Source organism: Pinus tabuliformis, chromosome 3_2, assembly GCF_031772625.1.
Source record: "Pinus tabuliformis cultivar Carrire ecotype Pingquan chromosome 3_2, CPIR1, whole genome shotgun sequence".
Lineage (NCBI taxonomy): Eukaryota > Viridiplantae > Streptophyta > Pinopsida > Pinales > Pinaceae > Pinus > Pinus tabuliformis.
The window spans coordinates 1,268,531,897-1,268,553,381 of NC_142302.1; the positions used below are offsets into that span (position 1 = coordinate 1,268,531,897).

At 38.9% G+C, this 21,485-nt stretch overlaps 1 protein-coding gene across 3 annotated transcripts in view; it reads left to right on the plus strand.

Annotated features, from left to right (window-relative positions):
• Positions 1-19,065, plus strand: part of LOC149185362 (uncharacterized) — a 153,159-nt gene extending 134,094 nt beyond the window's left edge. The window contains exons 4-5 of one of the 3 annotated variants that reach the window (XM_089417908.1): positions 18,427-18,491; positions 18,727-18,974. In XM_089417908.1, coding sequence (XP_089274034.1) covers positions 18,427-18,491; positions 18,727-18,766 — 105 coding nt within the window. In that variant the 3' untranslated portion in view covers positions 18,767-18,974. Of the gene's footprint in view, positions 1-18,426; positions 18,492-18,726 lie in introns of all 3 variants that reach the window. The other 2 variants (XR_016257377.1, XM_089417907.1) reach the window with 2 other exon arrangements.
• Positions 19,066-21,485: the final 2,420 nt, after the last annotated feature.

Sequence of the window (21,485 nt, forward strand, 5' to 3'; positions counted from 1 at the left end):
AAATTTCAACAGGCCCCACACCCACTTCGGAGCACCACAGTGATTTGCTTGGAAAACAAGGGCCCAACCCCTTGTCCACTATGTTTGAGGCCCATTCTCATATCATGGCACACTCTGGACTTCAGTAGGCCTCCTCAAAGGCAAAATGACTCATTTTATTGATCATTTTACCCTCTTGGGAGACTTATTCTTATGTTATTGAGCTATCTTGGTGGGCTAGTCACCGAGGGATTTTATTATTGCACATCATTTTATTATTTGGGGCTCATTAGGCCAAATTAGGCAAATCGAACTCATTAGAGATTCTATAAATAGATGAGAGGTGATTCATTCTCTCATCATCACTTGGATTGGGATTTTGGAGCTACTTGAGAATTTCACATTCCCTTTTGGAGGATGAGTTTGGATTACATGGATGAATTTTGATGTTTGGATCTATCTCTCTCGTCGTGGAGCTTCATTATTTGCATAATTTTATGATTGGATATACTCATTTGTACATGTAAGTGATCTTTTTCATGCTTATTCTTATTATTTACTTTGTCACATGAAATGTTGTTGGGATTTTCACTATACAAGTATGAAATTTACTGCTTTTTTATGCGAAAATGTGGAAATTTTGATCTTTTATAGCGTTGCATCATTTCATGGGCCATGTATGAATGCATGAGTGTTCCTAGAGATTATTGTTGTTTAATACATCTTGATAAGTCATCAGTTATTGCATATTGAAGTATAAATACTTTAAGTAGCTGCTCCAATGCCCTAATGCCATGCAAAGTTTGCTTGAAGGCCTCCATGATTGGGTAAATCTTTTCCAAACACCAAGTTCTCTTTGACTCCATCTCTCCTGTTGTCCTCTGAGATAATTCTAGGTTAATTAATTATGCCCGAGCATCTAAAATATTTTGTTGTTTTATAAGTTTTTTGGATGACCAATGTGATGAGCAGGTTAAGTAGGTGTTTAAACCTTATTAGTACTGTATACTATGAAAGGGCTGATTCTTTACCTCTGAACAATAATTTGATTTATAGTGTATGGAAAGGCAAAATTATAATAAGTTGTGATTTCCTAAATATTCAGATGAAATTTTTAGTTAATCATATGGAAGCATGCAAGTAAACAATGTTTACAACCCAACAAAATGTATTTAACCTTATGATGATGGTTGACAATTTATAAATGCAGAGGAGCTTATAAAGACAAACAGTCCAATAAACTATTCCCTAAAATAGATTATAACTTCATGGGGCTTTAAGATAGACTGATTTTCAATTTTCTCTTACCCAATTATCTTCACAAAACTTAAATACATGTAGAATAACAAAAATGAAGTGAAAACATTAATACAAACTCACAAAGAAACAAGCTGTTTGAAGCAAATCTAGAATCCTTTCATTAATGTGAAGTGAATTCAGTTTGATACAATTCTGCTTTAGAAAAACTCATGCAAGGGTTCAATCCTTAATACATCGAATCACTGTTTATTTATACAAAAATATAAGACTCTAGAAACATCTGAACTAATTTACAAAAATAGTACAAAAATATAGAATTGTTTAAACTGCTGAGATGCTGGCACTATCTTCGAGGAAGTTGTTGATGACTTGGCCCCCAAAATGCTGTCTTGCTGTCTGTCTGTTGGAGATAAAACCTTTTTACTCAATGGTATCACATAACTCATCCCATCTTTCATCAGTTGGTATAGAAAGATTTATTAGCTTTCTATATACTTCATCTACCTCAGTGTACTTCTTGAAAGTTGGCTTGTTGATGAAGATATGCTTGATTTCATGTTTGATAGTTAAATCAAACTCTAATGCTTCAATAAATGCTTTCCCTGTGACATGTCCCTTAATACCTGCAAATTTTGATGTATCTGTGGCAATGTTGTAAAGCTTCTCACAGTAATCTTCCAAGCTAATTAGTCTGTCATTTGGTGTTACCAGCCCTAACAATCCTCTTTGATTTAGTAAATTGAATTTAGTGTGAAATCTCTAGACAACATTTTCCAGAGCTTGAGACTTAGTCTCCAATTGGGTCATTAAATTCCTTTTCTGTAATACCTTTTTGATCTCCAGAATGGTCTCTGTTCTATCTGCAATTTGAATCTGTTCCAACTCTGACCTAGTCTTTGAATTCAAGATTCTGATCATGGAAGTTGCCTCTGCTAGTTTTTGCCCCAACGCTATTCTGACCTATTCAATAGATGTTCTACATCTATCGATTAACTCTTCTTGCTCAAATATAATCTGGATAGATGGCCAAACCTCAGTTATGGCATGATTGATATCTACCCAGATTCTTTCCTTGGCTTGGGCCAAGGTGTGAGCCATTAGTGACTGATTTTCCAATTAGTCAATCTTCTTGGCTAGTTGATGAGATTTCTGCATCTCTTCCACCAAAAGAGAATCATTTTTAATCTTTTGAGCTTCTACATGCTCCAGCTTTCATTGGAGCCTGTCATTTTCTTGTCTCTGAAGAGACAAGTCCTACACAACTTTACTTAATTCATCAGGTGTTGATGTCGAATCCCCTGCTATATCTACAACTGTGATTGGTATGGCTGTCACTTGAGCTATAGTGCAACCTCTTCTTTTTCTTTAATGAGTTTCCTCAATCTGTTCGTCCATCTCCTTCATATATTTTGCTCAATGATCAATTTGAGCATGTCTTCTTTATGCTGTTCACTTTATTCAATCTCTTTTGTCAATGGATCTTTTGTAGAAGGCAATTTCAATTGTTTTCTAAGTGTTGCAATGTCTGCATTCTTCTTCTTGATGACCTCCTCCATTGTTTTGACATCACTGAGATCATATCCCAGCTTAATCACCAAATCTTCTAATGTTTTAACTCTAGTGTCCTTTGCTAATGAAGAAATTTTCTCCAATTTCAACTGAGTTTGGACATTTGTGAGAGATGTCCTCAACTTTGAGAGCTCTATGGTAGTATTTGTCATGGTGGAGAAAATCATTTCTCTAGACTGTCTATGCATATCCATTTGATCAATGGGATGTATTAACTTTGTATCAAATGAGAAAGTAGTTTTCTTATAATCTGCAGAAGTTTTTGGAGATGGTACTTGAGCCTATAAGAATGCCATTTGCATTCTTCCTTTTTCACTGTCAAAAGCTATTAACAACCTGCGCTAGGAGGTAGAAGTCTGCTTCCAAAATTGAACATAGGTGCTACGTCATCCTGCTCAGCGAGGTAGGAATGACGCAGTTGGCCGGAGCAGCAGATTCAGCGTTTGTTGGGATTGCGCAGAGCCTCAAAGGCTCAGTTTCTTCAATTGCCAGGGCTTGGGGAGCTGTGGGCAGATTGTGATTGAGAAGCTGGTGGGGTGTTGTTTATGTCGGTGCAGAACAGTACCTAAGGGGACAAAACCAAGGTAGAGGGAGTCACTACCTTAACGGATTTCTAGCCAGGAAATCCAGATCCGAGTTGTAGTTGCAAGGAGGATTGGAGAGGAGCAGTTCAAGATTTGGCGGGAGGATTTCTAGCAGGGAAATCAAGACTTAAAGGGAGATTTCCAGGAGGGAAGTCGAAACTCAGAGGGAGTCTAGAAGAGGAGCGGAAATGGCAGTGAATGGGCTGAGGGATTAGGATAGGTTGGACGGGGCTTCCAACTTTGTCATCTGGAAGGCCAGGATCTCGGAAGTCCTGGATTGAACTTTGCCTTGAGAACTATGGCTATCCCGGTTGACCTAGTTGGGAATGAGAAGTATGAGCATGCAATGGCGAGGGCGAAGTGCATGATCCTTGACGGGGTCAAAGATCATGTCGTACCACATATTGCTGAAAAGAACACAACAAAGGAGATGTGGGATACTTTGAAGACATTGTATCAAGGCTCTTCCGTGCAGCGGAAGATGCTATTGGAAAATCAACTGCGGTCATATCAGATACAGAAGGGAGAGCAAATAGATCTGTTCTTCCTCAGATTGCTCGAGATTTGTGACCAACTTACTTCTGTGGGGTCTACACCGGACCCAGAATTTATGGTCAGGACTACCTTGAATGCAGTCTCCGAGGAGTGGGAGACATTTGTCCAAAGTATTTTGGGCAGGGCTACTCTTCTAGGTTGGGAGGAGATGTGGGCAACTCTTCGCCAAGAAGAGATCAGACGGTTGACCAAGGCGGGGAGTAGTGGCAAGGGAGGTCGAATCAAGAAAGAGGAGGATGCGGTTCTAGCATTTGCGGGACAACAGGGGAAGAGGAAGAAGAAGGATATCTCCAAGGTGAAGTGCTTCCGTTGTGGGGAGCTAGGACATTATGCATCCAGTGTCCCAGGAAGAAAAACAAGGGAGAGGCTTCCGATTAAAAGGCAACTCCAGCTAAGGTGGAGAAAGAGGTTGAGACTGATGTCGATTGTGCCATGAGTGCTCATGCACCTCTAGAGAAGAGGTGGGGCGACATTGAGTTGTAGTCAGGAGGACTACATACTAGGGGCAAGATCCTTGAGGTGCCTGAACTCTTGGATCATATCTGGCTATGGGAGCCCTTAACGACAGTAGCAGGATGAGAGAGGTCAGGTGGAGCAAAGTGTAGTGGAGCATCAAGGCAGTGTTTGGGTGCAGAAATTTGAGGCAACGCAGTGGAGGTTGCAGCAGTACGAGAGACACAAAGGTGTATGCAGCAACGTAGTGGCAGCAGAGGGAGCACAAGATAGCATCAGAGGCAACTTCAGTTTCATGAGGCTTCTAGATTGACCGGGATGTCAGCATTTGGGTAGATTAGTTACTTACTTCTCGGTAATTGAGTTGCAGTGCAACAGTGAACAGTGGCAGTGCTAGGGGCAACATGGCAACATATTGAGAGGGAGCTGTAGTACAGATGTAGCAGTGGCAGTGGCAGTGTCATGGGTAGCAGTACAAAAAGTAGCAGTGCAAATGATGTGAGGCATCAGGCCAAGCATCAGCACAGGTATTGGTGCGGAAGGATCAGTGTGATGTTTTAGTGGTGGAGCATTACTAGAGCACAATCTTCGCTAAGAGGGAGTGTTGATTTGTGGTAGCCATTGGATGTGCTCTAGCCATGAAAATTGGTGAGGCTAAGGCACATAAGATCTCCAAGACCCAGAAATGGTTTGGGGAAATTCCACCTGGTTGGAGAGATATTAAAATAATTAATATTTTTAATGGAGTACCTAAGTCTAAATTGAGAAAAATTAAAATATTAATGGTTATTAATATAAAATTGGGTGAGAATGTTCTAAATGACATGGATCAAGCTAAATCTAATCTTAACCGTTGATTAGGGACATAATCTCGACCGTTGAAGACTCAACAAGAAAAGTATAAGAGGAGGCTTGAGGGTCAGTTGGAGACACACCAAAACTGATCAGCCGGTTCGATTTTCTGGAGCGGGGCTTGTTGAGAAAATTTGAGCTAGTGGTCTATTGCAACGAGGGGCAATGAGTACATAGCAGAGAAGCAGGGATAGTGCCAGAGGGTCAGCGCAGTGACCGAAGAGGCTGACGCAGAGGCAGCTAGAGCTACGTAGAGTTAGTTGGGAACTGCGCAGACGCTGAGGGGCGTGCATGGGTGACACAGAGGGCCAGAGAGTTGATGCAGAGAGCCAGGAGGCTGACGCAGAGGCTTGAGGAGCCGAGCTGAAGCTAGCAGGGCTAACGCAGAGTCAAGAGGAAGCGCTAGATGAATTTTCGTGGGGCAGACTCGTTGAATATCTGTCTCCGAGAAGAGGTATTACTGCCGTGTAACAATCTCTGTTGGGTGAGCCATTTTTGGCACCCTAGTTGTACTCAAGAATCTACAGAATAATAAAACTCTCAGAACTGCTACATCGATTTTCTCGCATTGGGTTTTTCCGGGGACGATTGTCCAAAAATAATGGTGTCCCTTGTGTGTTTGTCTCAGTTATTTCAGCTGTTGATTTGTATATGAGTTAAGGCTACATTTGTGTTTATTTCAGTGTTAATATTCATAAATAACTTGTTAATGGAATAAACAAGTAAGAGAAATTAAACCAGATAATGTAATAGGGATTTCTAACGTGTCAGACTTAGAAATTTCAACATCCCACACGCTTAGCAATATAAGAAAACCAAACAAAATTTTCGGAGCCCAAACAAGGTCAGCTCTCCTTCAAAGTCTATGAACTTGGAGCCCAAGGGTCGGGGAACCTACAAACTCTATATATTTTCTTCAAGAAAACTTGTTAGACATATGACGAATAAAATCATCTAAGATAGACCCAAAATCTACCAATAGAATTTTTTTATCACCATCTAATGAATAAACAAGCTTATAAATTTTTAAGCACAATATAGGAAAGCACATACCAAAGTCTGTGAACTTGGAGCCCAAGGGTCGGGGAACCTCCAAACTCTATATATTTTCTTGAAGAAAACTTGTTAGACATATGACGAATCAGATTATCTAAGATAGACCCAAAATCTACCAATAGAATTTTTTTATCACCATCTAATGAATAAACAAGCTTATAAATTTTTAAGCACAGTATAGGAAAGCGCATACCCAACACATACCACAAATCAATGGACAAAGAACACCATGAATTGAACCCCAAAGTCTTTTATTATGATATTTCAAACGTTCCCACTAGATCAGTGGAAGAAAACCAATGTTACCAAATTACATTGACTAGAGTCAGAGCTTTCATCATCGTGACTAGAGAAGCAAATGGCTTCTAAGTTATAAATAAATCCTCCAAGTGGAAAATAACAGCTAGTTGGCTTAATCCCCGTCAAAATAATCTCGATCGTCGATGAATATTTGATCATTCTTTAATCTTTGTTGCCGAAAATACTTATTTTTGAGGAATTTTCGAATAGTTTCGTAAAAAATTTGACTTTGACTTAACCACCAAGGTCCAAGGGCTCAATTTTTCTTAAAATATCCATTTTTCCTTGGTGGGGGACCTCCTAAAATTAACTTCTTTTTGACCCATGATTTTTTTGGTCATTTTCCACTTGGAGAAATGAATTTCTCTAGAATTTATTTTTTTACTCTAAATTAATTAATTTTTTGGCTTAGGATTTTATTTTTATTTTGCCAGAAAAATTAATTAATTGATACTTGAGGGGATTAATTACTTTTCCACCCTCAAATACCTTAGCCATGGTGTCTGATTGCGAGGTACCATGCACTAAAATATCTTTACATCAGATAATTAAAATTCAACCTTCAAAGGGTAACTTGGAAAACAGAAGGGTCTTGGTCGTAGTCTTGTTCACTCACCTTAACTTCGGGGTTAATTTTCAATCCTAGTTCAACGAGACCTCCCCTAATGGCCCATGGCTTTAGGAAGGGGCACTTCTTGGGAGGCCATGATTGAGATAACGTAGCCCCATCTCTCCCTATTCCATACTTACCACTTTCCATCTTACATTATATGCCCTTATTCCACTTCTCTTCTTTGGGATCAACTGACCATTGGTTCATTGGGATTTGACACCCACTCATCCTCATTTCTAGTTAGGGTCAAGAAATGCACCCTGTGAGGTTGATGCAACTAACAGAAAAAAAGAGAGCATATGATGGCCACAAGAAAAACAAAGAAAGATCAAAATCCAAAAAATGGTTGGGATTTACAAATTAGCACGTGGGCAAAAGCCAAGCATGAGCTTTACATCTGTCATATGGCCATCACTTGGTTCTTGGGCCAATGTTTTCCTATTCGTAGAAGACAAGGAACCCTTGCATGTCCCAACTCTTAATGGGCGATGAACTGTCCCATCCTAAAGGGGTTAGTAACTGCTATACATCATACAAAACAAACTCTCATTCCTCGAGCTACGAGTAGTAATACAAGGAAAAATCAAGAAAAAGTAAAAGACAATATAGAGGGGTGGAAAAACAAAGGCTGAGGTAACTCATGCATCCATGATTGATTCCTCCTTACATGTATGCATCCAGGATGAGGTATTCCATCATAGCTAGTTCCTTTGACCATGGCACTTGGCAATGAATTCTTCTCCTCTCTGTTCCATCATTATTCACATGGCATGGCACCTATCGATTGAAGGGTGGACCAAAGACATGTCACTTCCCTTTGGGGGTCGAGAACACCTAATAGGGTTGTCTATTAACCACTCCTACCTAGGGAGGTTACATCATTACGTGACTAAGGCCCTAGTTTTGGAAGAGACGCCTCATATGAAATGTTATTTTGCCCATTTCTTTCAAGCTTGTTCACTTAGATGCAATAATAATTAATGTACCTAATGGTGAAAGTTGTAGCACTAGATATTGTGTAATTAATATGTGTTTCAATCTATAGGTTTGGGTGACTTAACTGGGATCCAGGTCCTCCAGAGGAACATATTGACACCCACAGGTGATGCATTGAGAGCCACGGGACTCCAGGCAGTTGCAAAGCATCATTTATAGCCTTGGGCACTTTCAACACCCACAACATTCTTGCATTTGCTTCATTATTCATGGGATGATGCACCTAGACCAGCATGCCCCCTGTCGGCTAGCAGTGATCACATGGTTTCATAGTTGATCTAAGGCCCAGTTGAGGTTTGTCTTATGCCTTGAGACATGGGAGGGCTAGCACCATCTTTAGTGCCCCCAACATTCGAGCAAAATCAAGCTTATTCACCACTTGGAGACCCATGAGACCCAATTTTGTGCCCAAAACCACATTTGGGGTCCACATGATGATTTTCAGAGAGATCTAGGGGCCAACCCCTAGACCTTGATTTTAGGAGCCCTCTACACTTGTCATGGCACTAGAGGAGCTCAACGCAAGCCCTAGGAAGGCCTATGACAGCATGACATCAACATTTCGGCCCTCTTATTGGGAGATTTATTATGTTTTACATTGGCTACAAGGTCGGCCTGTGATCTTGATTAGTTCTTTCCCATTATTTTAATGTTTGAGGGGCTTCTAGGCATAATTAGACATTAGTAGCACACATATATATTAGAGATCATTCATTTGTGATCTCTCATCATCATCACTCTTGGAATTTCGGCCCTCTTGAGCAATTCACACTTTTCTCTTATGGAGGATTTGGAGTAATCTTGATGCACTTTGACATTTGGATCTATTATTTGAATGAATGGAATGGATTATTTGCATATTATCTTGTAAGTGTATCTAAATGTTGAAAATTTATCTCATACATGTCTAATGTATGGAATCTTGTTGATTCTAGTAATTGCATTTGTGCCCTAATTTGTTGAATATCTATTGAATGCAAATCTAGATGATATATTGCATGCATTACTCATAAATAACATGTAAATGAATGTCCTTAGTGGTGAACTCTTGGTAGCTCTTTCATGATAAATCCATCTTCCAATGCATAGGTTTTTGTTGGAATTTTGCTTGCCAGGGCATCAAAATTTTGGCCTCCTTAGAAGCTCTTTGGTTGATCTAATGTGCCGAGGACTCCATATTTTCAAGGAACAAGGGACCGGGCCATTTGGTTGGTGATCACATCTTAATTTTATCCATCTTATCTCTCTCCTAATTCAACCTTTTCAAGGCTAAGCTAGGAAACTAGGGCTTGGTGCGAATCCTTGGGCAAGAGAAATTTTGGTGCTTAGAGAGCCTAAACATCAAGAGGATAGTATTTTCCATTAAATCTATCATTTTGTTGGGCATCCACTTCAATTTCATCCATAAATTTCTTTGCCCAAGTTGTTTTCGTAAGTGGGAAACCTTAGTTTTTCTTTCTTCAACTTAAGGACTTCTTTGAAGGTTTCACGAGCCTTGGCATAACTAACATACATTGTAAGAAACCTTTTCTCTTAGCCTTGACCTTGAGCTCCAACACTTGTCAAATTGATCAAACCCTTGGTCTTTTGTCCTTATTTCTAGATATCTTTATAGAAAGCAAATTGCTTCCTTGTGAAGCCTTGAACCTAAATTGTGTCTTTCTTGAAGACAACCTAGTGAGATCATTTCACACATTAACCCTAAAATGCCTATTATAAGTGATCTCTTTTCTACGGCATGCCTCCCATTGGTGAAAGTCCATAAAGAGCAGGGGGTTTTGGCTGTGCTGACAGTGGGCTACTACCCCATTGTTGCTTTTTGTTCTAGTTTGCACCTTGTAGGGTTTCCCTCTCCAAGGTATGCTAGATTTTGCTACAACAGGCATTGAATGAAACCTTCATCCGAATCCTCCCTTTCAAGGCCACTAAATGTCTCCTCCTCCAACAAAAGCTATATGAGTGCAGGATAAGGGAAATTAGCAACATGGAAACTAGGGTTTCCTTAAGTAGGGGAAGTGCTTAAAAGCATGGGAATAATAGACCTAATTGGGGACAATTTTGTCAGAGTTTGGATGCAAAGGCAAATCATGGATAGGTGCACCACCCAAGGCGTGTATAAAAACTGCTAGAAATTGGTTTGGGTGGTTAAGGCATGAGTTATGATAGGTGGGTTTCTAGTCTAACTCGTAAACCCTGCCTGAAAAGTCTCATTTTATATATTTTTAATATATTTTAAGGTATACACAGGTTTCTTTGGGAGGAATGTGTTTTACATCTGGGAAACTCATGTATAGAATTTGAAAAAGTCTTTTCAAGGTCAGTTTTACTCAAGGAAAAGGGGATGTTGCACTAGCCAATAACTGCATTTAGAAGTAAGTGTGGAAAAAGATGCTATAACAGGGCATGCAAGACAATCTATGATGCTAGATTTTGCTTTTAGATGGTTTATATAGATTATCCTACAATTTAAAGACACTCTCATGAAATAAAACAACACTTTGCACACAAATTTGCACCTACAACCCTAGTGGCCTCCCTCACCATCTAGGAGAGAGAAAATTTAAGGGAAATTTATTTAAATTTAAGGTGATCAACGCACTTCTATACCAACACCTTAACCTACAAGGGCAAACGGAGCCTTAATGGAGCAACATACCAAGGAAGGACCTTGATGGAGTAAGGGGGTATGCTTTAGGGCATCCACTTCTAAAACCTTAGTTACTGTTCTTATGAGGGGAGAAATTAATTATAAGGTCTGCACACTAGGATTTTCCTTATAGGTTATGAAGAAGATAATTTTACATGCAATTTTGAAGCAAAGTTGCACCAATGATAAACATTTAGACATGGAATAATAGAAAACCTACTTAAAATTTTAAAGCATGCAAAATATCAATAATCAACAATAAACTTACGAAATCTTCCACAATAGCTCTTCTTTCAATCCCAAAATAATGTCTCCAAGCAAAAATCACATCCAATAGCAAGTCACACCATAAAAGATCACATTATGCCCAAGTAGTGAATAAGGAAGCTAGTTCGCACTCTTTAGAGAGGTTGAATTCACGTGTGTGAGGATGATAATAGGGGGGGGGGGGGGGGGGGGGGGGGGCGCTCTATTTATATGAGTCTTCCTCCACTCACTTTACAAGTAAAATGGCTAAAATCGCTGAAGACAACTTCACTTTTGTGTTTTCTGCAAGAAAGAGGTTACAAGCCAACCTCATAGGTCAAAAACAAGACAAATATGCCATAAAATCCCACACATGTAGGAATAAATGCTCCAATAGTGTGACTTATCCTTCAAATGAGCTCAATAAGCCTTTAGAATGTGAGGCAAGGGCTAAGGAGTGCTCCATACTTCAAGAAGTGCTCAAGGATCATGTACAAGCTATCAAAAGTATCTCCATGCCAAGACATCATGCTTAAAAGGTGCCCTACATCACCTCCACAAAAGAAAATGAGTGACATGGCATTAAATAACTTAAGCGTTGGGGCTTTAAGGTGACTTATAAGCCCTCTCTTGTCATCTCAAGGATGATCATCATCATCTAGGCTCTTGATCAAGTAATGGTCATCAGAAAGTGTTAAGGCCATGCTGGGGGCATACTCGGTCCACTAGGCACATAATCAATGTCTCTAACACTAGCATTTCAACATGTGGATGCCCGTCTGGGTGTCAAGCATCAAGTGAAGTTCTCAAATAGCCCAATGCTCTAGTCTAGGTAGGCAATGTTGCATCATCAAAGTAAATCACTCTCTCTACATTGGATTATACAACTTCTACTACTCTACAAAGTAGGTGGGGCAATCACCTCAAGAAGCCTTTGTCGTTGTGATGTGGATCACCTAGTTAAACCTCCTCAAGATCAAGTGTAAATCAATTAATCATTAGCTAACTATAACCATAGATGCATAAGAGTGGACCATGCTTAAAGTTAGGGGCACAACTAATACCTATATAAAGATCACCGTACAAATATCTAACTAGACCAAGTTTCATTACCCGTATAGGTGTTTCCTCTCTTATGCTAGGGATGACTAGATGGATAATCTTATTAGGTGTTTCCAACCCCCAAGGGAAAGTGACAAGTCCCGAGTCAACCAATCAATCCATAGGTGCAAGCGAAGATGGTGGCAATGGAGTAAACTTCAAGGCCAGGTGCCATAGCCAAGTGAATAGTTAATGGCGGCCCAACATCCTAGGTGGATAGTGTTGAATGGTGTTGTCATTGATGTCAACCCTGGGGTGTCACTTTGACTAAACACCTATCATTGATGTTAAACTATTAATGAACACTCTTATATTTGTATGGATTACATCAAGTTGGAAGCTCCACTATTGGATGGCTGAAAACCCTAGCACTGGGTTTTGGGTTCCTTGGACTAAGGACATACCCTGCACTTGTTAAGCGTTTTTGAAGAAGCAAATCACCGAGTTTGCCCTGAAGATCCTCACCATTGGGTTCTCCTTGTTGAGTTGTTTCTGGTTGTATATTGCACGTCTTGAGCAGCCTCACGGTTTGAGAGATATTCACGTTTGAAGTTGAAGACCCTAATCAATGGGACAAAACCCCAAGGAGTGGTGACATGGCAACTCATCATTGGTCAGTTTTCAATTTAAGGGTTTCTTAACTAAGTTTAAGGATCAACCATTGTATGAAGGGTTTCAACATGTATTTGTATCTACAAGCACTGTCCCTCATCAAAACCAAATATTAAACTCAAACTCCATAAGCATTCTCTCTTAGGGTTTTACTTCAGAAAGTGCTTTACTTTAGAATAAAAAATTAAATCTTGAATATACCTCTCCTCCTAAGTTTACTCCAACGGTTATCTATAGAATCCCTTCTCATTCATAAGGAAATTTATAAATGGAGGCTTAGATCTATCTTTACGGTATGCATCAAAATGATTAATCTTTGGTAATTGCCTCTGAAATATCCATCTCATCCCTGTGGAGACAATGACATATCTGTTAGGCTTGGGATTTGGTTTTTCGTTGAATTTGGGACTTGGATTTTGGGATTATTCTTTGCAGATCTCCACCGAGGACAAGTTTGTGACCTAGCCTTTATCTTAAGAAGCTTGTCATCACATGAGTACAAATTTTCCTCTAGAACTATTTCAACTTTCTACTAGGGCAAGGACCAACAAATGGTTTCTTTGACAGACCAGTAAAGGGTTTTGAATTTTTGAGACCTAATTCTCCACAGACCAGCTAAAGGAACCAACGAAGAGGAGTTCTCTTGTCTCAAAATCCTTTTCAGAGTAAAGAGTAGAACTTTTAACCTTTGACCATGTGCTCCTGAGATAATTATCCTTTGCGGACCCTTAGTAATATTTTTAGTTGTAACCTCTACATCATATATTTATCATTAAGCAACAATCTAAAATAGTTTGAGGGTCCTTTGATCTGAAACATATGCGACCTTGTTCTTAAGAGAAATATACTAACTTTGAAACATATACTTTGCGGCCTTAAATTTCTATGGTGACAAATGTCGAAACATATACCCTACAACCTTTTTCTTAAATCTCTGTAGTGACAAGCCTTATACACTGTGGTCTAAGTGTTGCTCTAGGCACCTACGGATTTGAAGCAGTCAATCCAATATATATATATATATAGCTGATATGTTCAAGACCATATTTGGCATCTACAGGTAGTGACCTTATTGAGAAAATGAAAATTATCTTGTTGATAAAACCATTATGACAGTGTGACCCTATGGCATGATAATACACTTGATGATCTGACCTTGGTAGAATTGTGGCATGATGGTGATCTACATGAGAATGCACCTGGTATTTGACAATGACTTTTGGTTCTTGATAGTGTTTCTTGTACATGACAATTTCTTGATGATATGATAGTATTTGACTAACATAACACAATGATACTTGGCTAAGTTGGGTTTGGTATAGCAACAACAGTGACAGTGTGAGTGCAACAGTATCGTGCAGTAGTCAGTTGTTGTGGTAACTAGGGTTTTGTAGTACAACTAATGCGGAAGCAGATTCTAGGGTTTGATGTGCAGTGGCTTGGTTCAACATTGTGATTGAGCAAAGGCAGGGTTGGGTACAACAGCGAATGTTGTTTGAGGTACAATTGGGTAGTGGTCAAATTGAGTGGAGTTGAGTAGTGAGGCTGCTAGGACTTGACTGTTATATACATTTTGAGCAGAGCAGCAAAACCTTCATTACCGTTTCTTTTTATCGATTTTGAGCACAGGGGGATCTAGTATGAAAATTGTGAAACATGGTCCATCGACTAATTAGGGTGGTAGGGAGGTGCGAGGGAGGTGATTGAATTCACCTTCAGGTTGGAGCCTAAGAACACTTAAGGTAGCAGGGTGGTGCTGGGTAGGTTGTAGCTTGCACAACGTGTTTGAGCGTCTGTCTAGTTGCAGTTGGTACACAAGGTGTTGGAGTATTTGTTAGGTTGGAGCCTAAGATCCAAGGCGTTGGAGCGTCCTCCCAGTTGCAGTTGGTAAATAGGGTGTTGGAGCATCCTACAGGTTGGAACCTGTAAATCAACGGGTTGGACCCTCCTTCAGTTGGAGATGGAAACATGATGTAATTATTTTGAAGACAAATATTAAGAAGCGTTCTATGGTTTTTGACCCGGAGGGGGTTTTCCACCTAAAAATCTATCTGTCTATTGTCTCTATCTTTTTTCATCATTGAATAGTGTTATTTATTGTTGATGAATGTTTATATTTATCTGATGCTATGTGAAAGAAAAATAACTAATTGTAAGTGAAACACTGATTCACCCCCCTCTCAGTATTTCCAACAGATAGATGTAATGGGGGAGCAGTCGTGGAGGCATAAGTTACCCCTTTCTTCGACCTGATTTTTAAACCCCTCTAGTGCACATTTTACTTATTTATGACAATGCTTTGAAATGGGTGCATAGCTTAGGAGCCCAAGTTTGCATTTGAGAGATTTCGCATTTATTACCCGTTAAGATGAGGCAGTTTATTACTCATCAAGGTTGGGACAATAAAAGGGTTTCTTTTTATTTGTGGAGCATCAAGTGCTTGAGGAACTTGGTGATGGCTAATGAGGGGGGTATGGTTTATGTTAGGTTTTTGCCCACGTGCTAATTCTAGTCCCAACCATCTTTTGCATTTTTCCTTTTTCTTTCTTTGCTCGGGGAATTTTGAGGTAAAAAATGGGCCTCAAAGCAAAAAATGTACTAACAAAATTAATTGTAAAAGAAGTAGAACCAATAGGGTTCAAGATAATGATGTCATCTCCAAGGGAGAATATTTTGGAGGGAAAAGAAGAAAACTATTTTCTTTAATTGTATTATCGGCTTATATCCTTGTAGGTTTAGTCAAATGTTAAGTGTAGACACTCGTTGGATGCAAAATTAAATTCCACATCCAATGATTACACACTCTACATACTACTTAGTAGACTCACATCGAAAAACACATTATTTTTTTTTTCTTTAATTTGTTATATGTGGGTCTACTTAGAAGTATACAAAGTGGCTACTCGTTGGATGTGGAATTTAATTTTGCATCCAACGGGTGTCTAAACAACATTTGAGTAAACCTACAAGGAGATAAAGCAAAAATACAATAAAAAATGTAGTTTCTTTTATTTTTCTTTAAAAATTCATAATTCTTATTTTATTATTTTATTATTTTCCTTAGGAGGCCCATTTTAGACCTCAACATTCCCTTAATGTTTTATCTTTCTTTTCGTTGCACTAATATCTAGGGCAATGTTCTTTGTGTGAAAATTCCGAAATTTGGAATCCTACAGCAACAATTGATTACCTTTCTTCTATTTGTTCAATGAATTGAACAATTATTTATTGCATCCTACGGTAAACATCGAAACTAATACATTGCAACCTTCACAAATATAATATTGTGGAAAAAAATTAATGTTGGAAGAATAGATGCACACATACACAAATGCACAATTATTTTTGGACCAATGTCCCTGGAAAAACCCAACTTGGAAAAACTGGTGCTACAACTGAGGGTTTTATTATTATGTAGTAGTAATTCTGAGTACAAAACTATGGATGCTCAAATCTGGCAATCCATACAAAGAAATGAATGACAAAAAGTCTAGTGAGAAAAATCTCACTTCCATTGGCGATCTGACACTGACCTTGGCTCAAGATGAGCTGCTCTCTGTTGCCTCTACGCAATCCCTACGTCAACCTAGGCGTTGCTGTGTCCCACAACTCGGACCAACATCTCTCTCCCTAACTGATCAGTTGCTATTTGGAAGATCGATTCTCCTGGCCTCTGGGCTCCTACTTCAGCTTCTGGCACTGAATCACTGCTTCTCCCCAACAAAAAATGGATTCGCCTCTGAAGCATTGCGTTGCCTCTTTGTGGCACTCACTGCCTCTCTACTATGCACTTCACAGGACTGTAAAATCTCTCTCCGGCCTTACTATCCCTGCGCCTCTCTCACTGCTTCCAGCGCACTAACTCTCTCTCTGGCAACTCGGCGTTGCTACTTTGGAGCTTGATTTGCTAGAAACTTCGAAGTGCTGGTGGCTCCAAGTGTGTTCTCCAACCCCCATTGCATTTCTTCTTATAATCTCCCATTGAGACATCAACGACCAATATTAAAACATAATCGATGGCTAAGGTTAACTAGAACTTGATCCATGTCTTCTTCTAGAAGATTCTCACCATGACTTAATTAATATCTTTTAATTAATCAGTTTTCCAAAGTTTAGACTTAAGAACCGTAAAAAAAAAATTAATCATTTTAATTAAGTCATCTCTAGGTGGAATTTCCAGAAAAAAATTCAGGGTTTTGGAGAATACATGTATTCTAGCCTCTCCACCAAAAATTGTGGCTAGGACACATCTGATGCTACAAGAAACTAACACTTTGACCCAGATCGTGTTGAGAAATCGAGGGCAACGAGATTAGGTGATTTCTCTTACTTTGATAACTGCTTGTGATGTATTTTAATTAACTTCTTCTTTCATTTTATTATTATTAGTGTTCTTGATCATCAAACAACTACCAGACAATGAAAAACAATGAGACAAGAGGACACAAGATATAGGCGACCAGCTAAGGCCAAAACCTCTTCTTTTGAGAGAAAATCCCACAAGAACTCTTCTCTTATACAACTTCAAATGACGAATTCCAAGACCTATGACCCTTGACCAAGACCAAGTCAAACCTCTCATGGATGTGGTCCTCTTCCACAAAGTCAAAGATAGTCAAACTAGCCTTCCAACAGCTGTTTGCTTCCTCTTCGACCTCAATTTCAGACCTGTACTTTTAACTGTGATTCTCGGCCCTTCTCAGCAACCCTAACTTACATATGTGACAAGAATATGGTGAAGATGGTCTCTATTACACTATTACACCAGATACAACTATTTCATAATTGCTGCAAACGGGCCAGTTACAACATGTCTTTATATCAGATACAACTATTTCATAATTGCCACAAATGGGCCAGTTACAACATGTCTCCGGAGACTTGAACCCACTCAACCACTCAAGCTAAGATCCTTCGATATAATTTCATATATTCAAACAAAATCAAATACAAGTATTTTTCAAGTGCAAATTTGATCCAAAATTAGGTCAAATTAAATATCAACACTGAATACACACATGCATACATACATATATGGTTTTGTTTTATATTTTGTAAGTTCAACAAAATCAAATATCAACCATGCGTAGCTGATAAAATTTGCTATTCAATTTGACCCTGCTTGAGATTCAACCAATTTAGAATTTGTATGAGTATGAAAATATTCGTCATTAATGGTACCTAAGCTGTCAGGCAAGGAATATGTTAACATCTGTACTGGGAGTGTAGGCAGTAAAGAATAGTTGAAACTTTGATGCTTACTAAGTTCTAGAGTAGATTTCTTGGTCGGATGAATTGGAGAACTGCCCTTTGGGGGTGAGTGCATGGTTGTGATGAATCCACCAAAAGGGAATATGGCATTGTCTCGTGATGGCAACTCTGTTTGTACTTGGGAAAACTCAGAACTGTTTGTTCATCATAGTTTAAGAGGTCCCCATTTTGTCTCCTGACTTTTGTCAGGATTGTCATGACTAAAGGGAAGTCTAGGAGTCTTAGAAAACACGCAAGAAGTCTAATTCTCGCTGCAATCAATTGTCACTTATATTTTATGTATTCTGTCTGAAACATTCCAATATAACAATTTTCTCTTTTAATACAAGCAGCATTTTTCCAAAGCAAAAGAAGATATAATGCAATCAGGGCCTAATGGATATTTGCATTTGACTAGGTAAGGTGACTTTTCATAAGAACGTCTGCCCAAAATTGACTGAAGTAATTTTTGTAATACTGATTCTCATTTATGCACTGGATCCATTTCTTAATTCGTTATTCAAAAAACTTTAAAGTGGTGGCCATTTTTATGACTGCTGATTTCGAATATAATAGTATTCTAAATACCAATGGATTCTCAATATTTTCTGTTCGAACCGCATGATATCCTGAACTATCTCTTGGTATTGCAGGAACTTTACAGGGAAGCCAAGTCAGAAGACTACAAAGTGACAGTTGTGAGGAAGGCACAGATTCAAATGTACATTGATAAGCCTCTTGAAGAACTGGAAGGCATAATAGCTGAGATTGGGAGTGCAATGTATTATGACAAGATTCTTGATGAGCGTGTGATTGACATGGATTCCGTTGTCAAGGATGCTTTTGGCTTTGGGGCTCATAGACGTAAATAGCACTGGGGGTCACGTTAAAATTTTGGCCATCATTATTTAATTCAAATGTGTGTTCATATTGTCAAAGTGTTATTTTCATTCCCCTGATTATAATAGACAATTAAAGTCGAGTATAGAGTTTAGAGAAAAGGCTTCTTATATTTTTTTAGCAATTTGTAGAAAATTATTTAGGAGATGTTATGTTATGTGATAAAGCAGCAGTGAGAATAGAAGGGGTGGAACCCTTCCAGACATTTAAGACGGTAAGCAAGGGGTATCGACAATGAAGTGAACCTTTGGTTTGATGGCAATTTATTTCAGTGTATATGTCAACCTCTGCTATCCTGATCCCCGACACAACAAATCTCATACAAGGAGATAGAAGAAAGGCTAATGATGCAGAAGAGAAAGGCTATGACTTTAGGTAATATATAGGAAAATTTCGGTGTAAAGCAAGTGCGACTATTAGCTTTCATACAATTGAAGTAAAAAATTCCCCCATCTAGAACCCAAAATGTCATGAAGGGAATAGGAATATCCTGGGTAACGAAAGTGATTGTATGACGTTAGATAAGGCAAAAATCAATTGGATCTTACTCAAGAGGCTTGTTGGAAATCCTTTCATAGAATGTTACCGTGGAATCATCAGATAGACTCCAGCAGCAATGTGCTGCAGCAGTGACAATAGTGGATCTTTCAACATGGTGCAACAGTGGAGCAGGCCATACCATGATTCCTGTTCAGCAACATCTTAGGAGTCCTGGTGAATCACTAGCCTTCTCTGGAGGGTGCATTGGAGTATTGTAGGAAAGTGTGTAAGTGATTTATGCATTCCAGTTTTGAGCTATTGTTGTGTATTTCATTTACAGATTCAATGAGAAGATAGATGCAGATTTGAAGTTTAAATAATGTGTATTTGTTCAAATTCCAGCAGTATGTGTTTATACTTATAGATTAGCATATTTCAGATGAGTAGTTTTATTGAAGTTTTCAGTTTTAAGCACCCTAGGGTTTAGGTTAATTTTTCAGGCTGTAGAATCTACGTACTTGCTACCAGCAAAAGTGGGTAACCCATAGGAGACAATTTTTCTCTCCATTGTAAGCTAGCCAGCTAACGGCCCTATGATAGCCTACAAGGAGCTTTACTTCTAAGATCTCCACTTATACTCTAATTAGTGCTCTATCCCATTTAACATGCTTCTTGAAGGATAATGGGTCACCTTTTAGAAGGTACATTAAACGTTTTTGTAATCATGTGATTTCATTTAATATTTTGGGGCATATTAATATGGATCACAGACCAAGCTAGAAGATTGACCACTCTTGATCATACCCTTGTTCTCATGCTTCTTCACCTGGGAGGTTATCCTTTGCCCCTAGTCTAGTGTCATCTCCCCTAAGGTCCTCCTTGCACTAATAGGAGGCATTGGTTGAAGTAGTGTGCCCAAGGTAGTCCATACTCACCACATTCCATGTTTCCCTTATTATCCACATCCATTCTTTGGGTTGATATTATTTGTCATTGGGATTGACACTTTATATCCCCGTCTTTGAATCAAGGCCTGAAAACATACCCTTAGAGGTTGATGCAACTGAAAGAATGATACAGGGGTATGAAGCCACAATTAAAGAAAAGAAAAATGCAAAAGATGGCTAGGAAATAGTTATGATGTGAGAAAAAACCTACCATGAGCTCTACCCCCCTTATTAGTCATCACCCAGTTCTTCAGCATATCATGCTCCAAAGGAACTCTTGAATGTGCCAAACTTGATGAGTGAGAAATTGTTATTGAAAGTGCCAAACTTGATGAGTGAGAAATTGTTATTGAAAGTGCCAAACTTGATGAGTGAGAAATTGTTATATCTTTAAGGGTTATTGGAGAAGCATAAAGCAAGTTTGGTATTTGAAGCTATGCAAGAAAAAATATAAATCATTAAGGTAAAAGGTAGCCAAGGAAAGGGGTAATTCATGCCTCCATTATTGCTCCATCTTCTCATTATAATACTAAGAGATGTTGGACCCCCTCTAGTTAGTAACCATGGCTATGGCTATCTTCCTTGAAGCCTTTCCCATTCCATCACCATCATTATCACATACACATGGATTGATGGGTCTACCTTTGAAATGCCCTTCCTCATGGGGGCTAGAAGCACCTAATAGGGATACAATCATCCCTAACACGAGTTTAGTAACTTGCTTACAAATCCTAAACTAGAAAGGCATTAGAAGGCAAGTTTTGTGTGAACTATTTTTGTGCCCCTAACATTGAATATGGTTGACTATGATACTTGAATGGTTTTTATCCCTTATGATGTTGATCTCACTTGATTTTGAGGGTTTGCTTCAGGTGGTTCATTACTTATGCAAAAATATCATTTGAAGGAAGAATTGACACTTATTTAACACCATTTAGAGAACATTTTGTCCATTGTTGAGAGTAGACATGACCAGGTAGCCTCAATGTTTCCCTCATAAGATGGATGTTGGGATTTGATGAGACTACACATGGTTGTATGTGTTGAAGAAAGTGTAACTAGGTTCGGTCTTCATAATGACATGA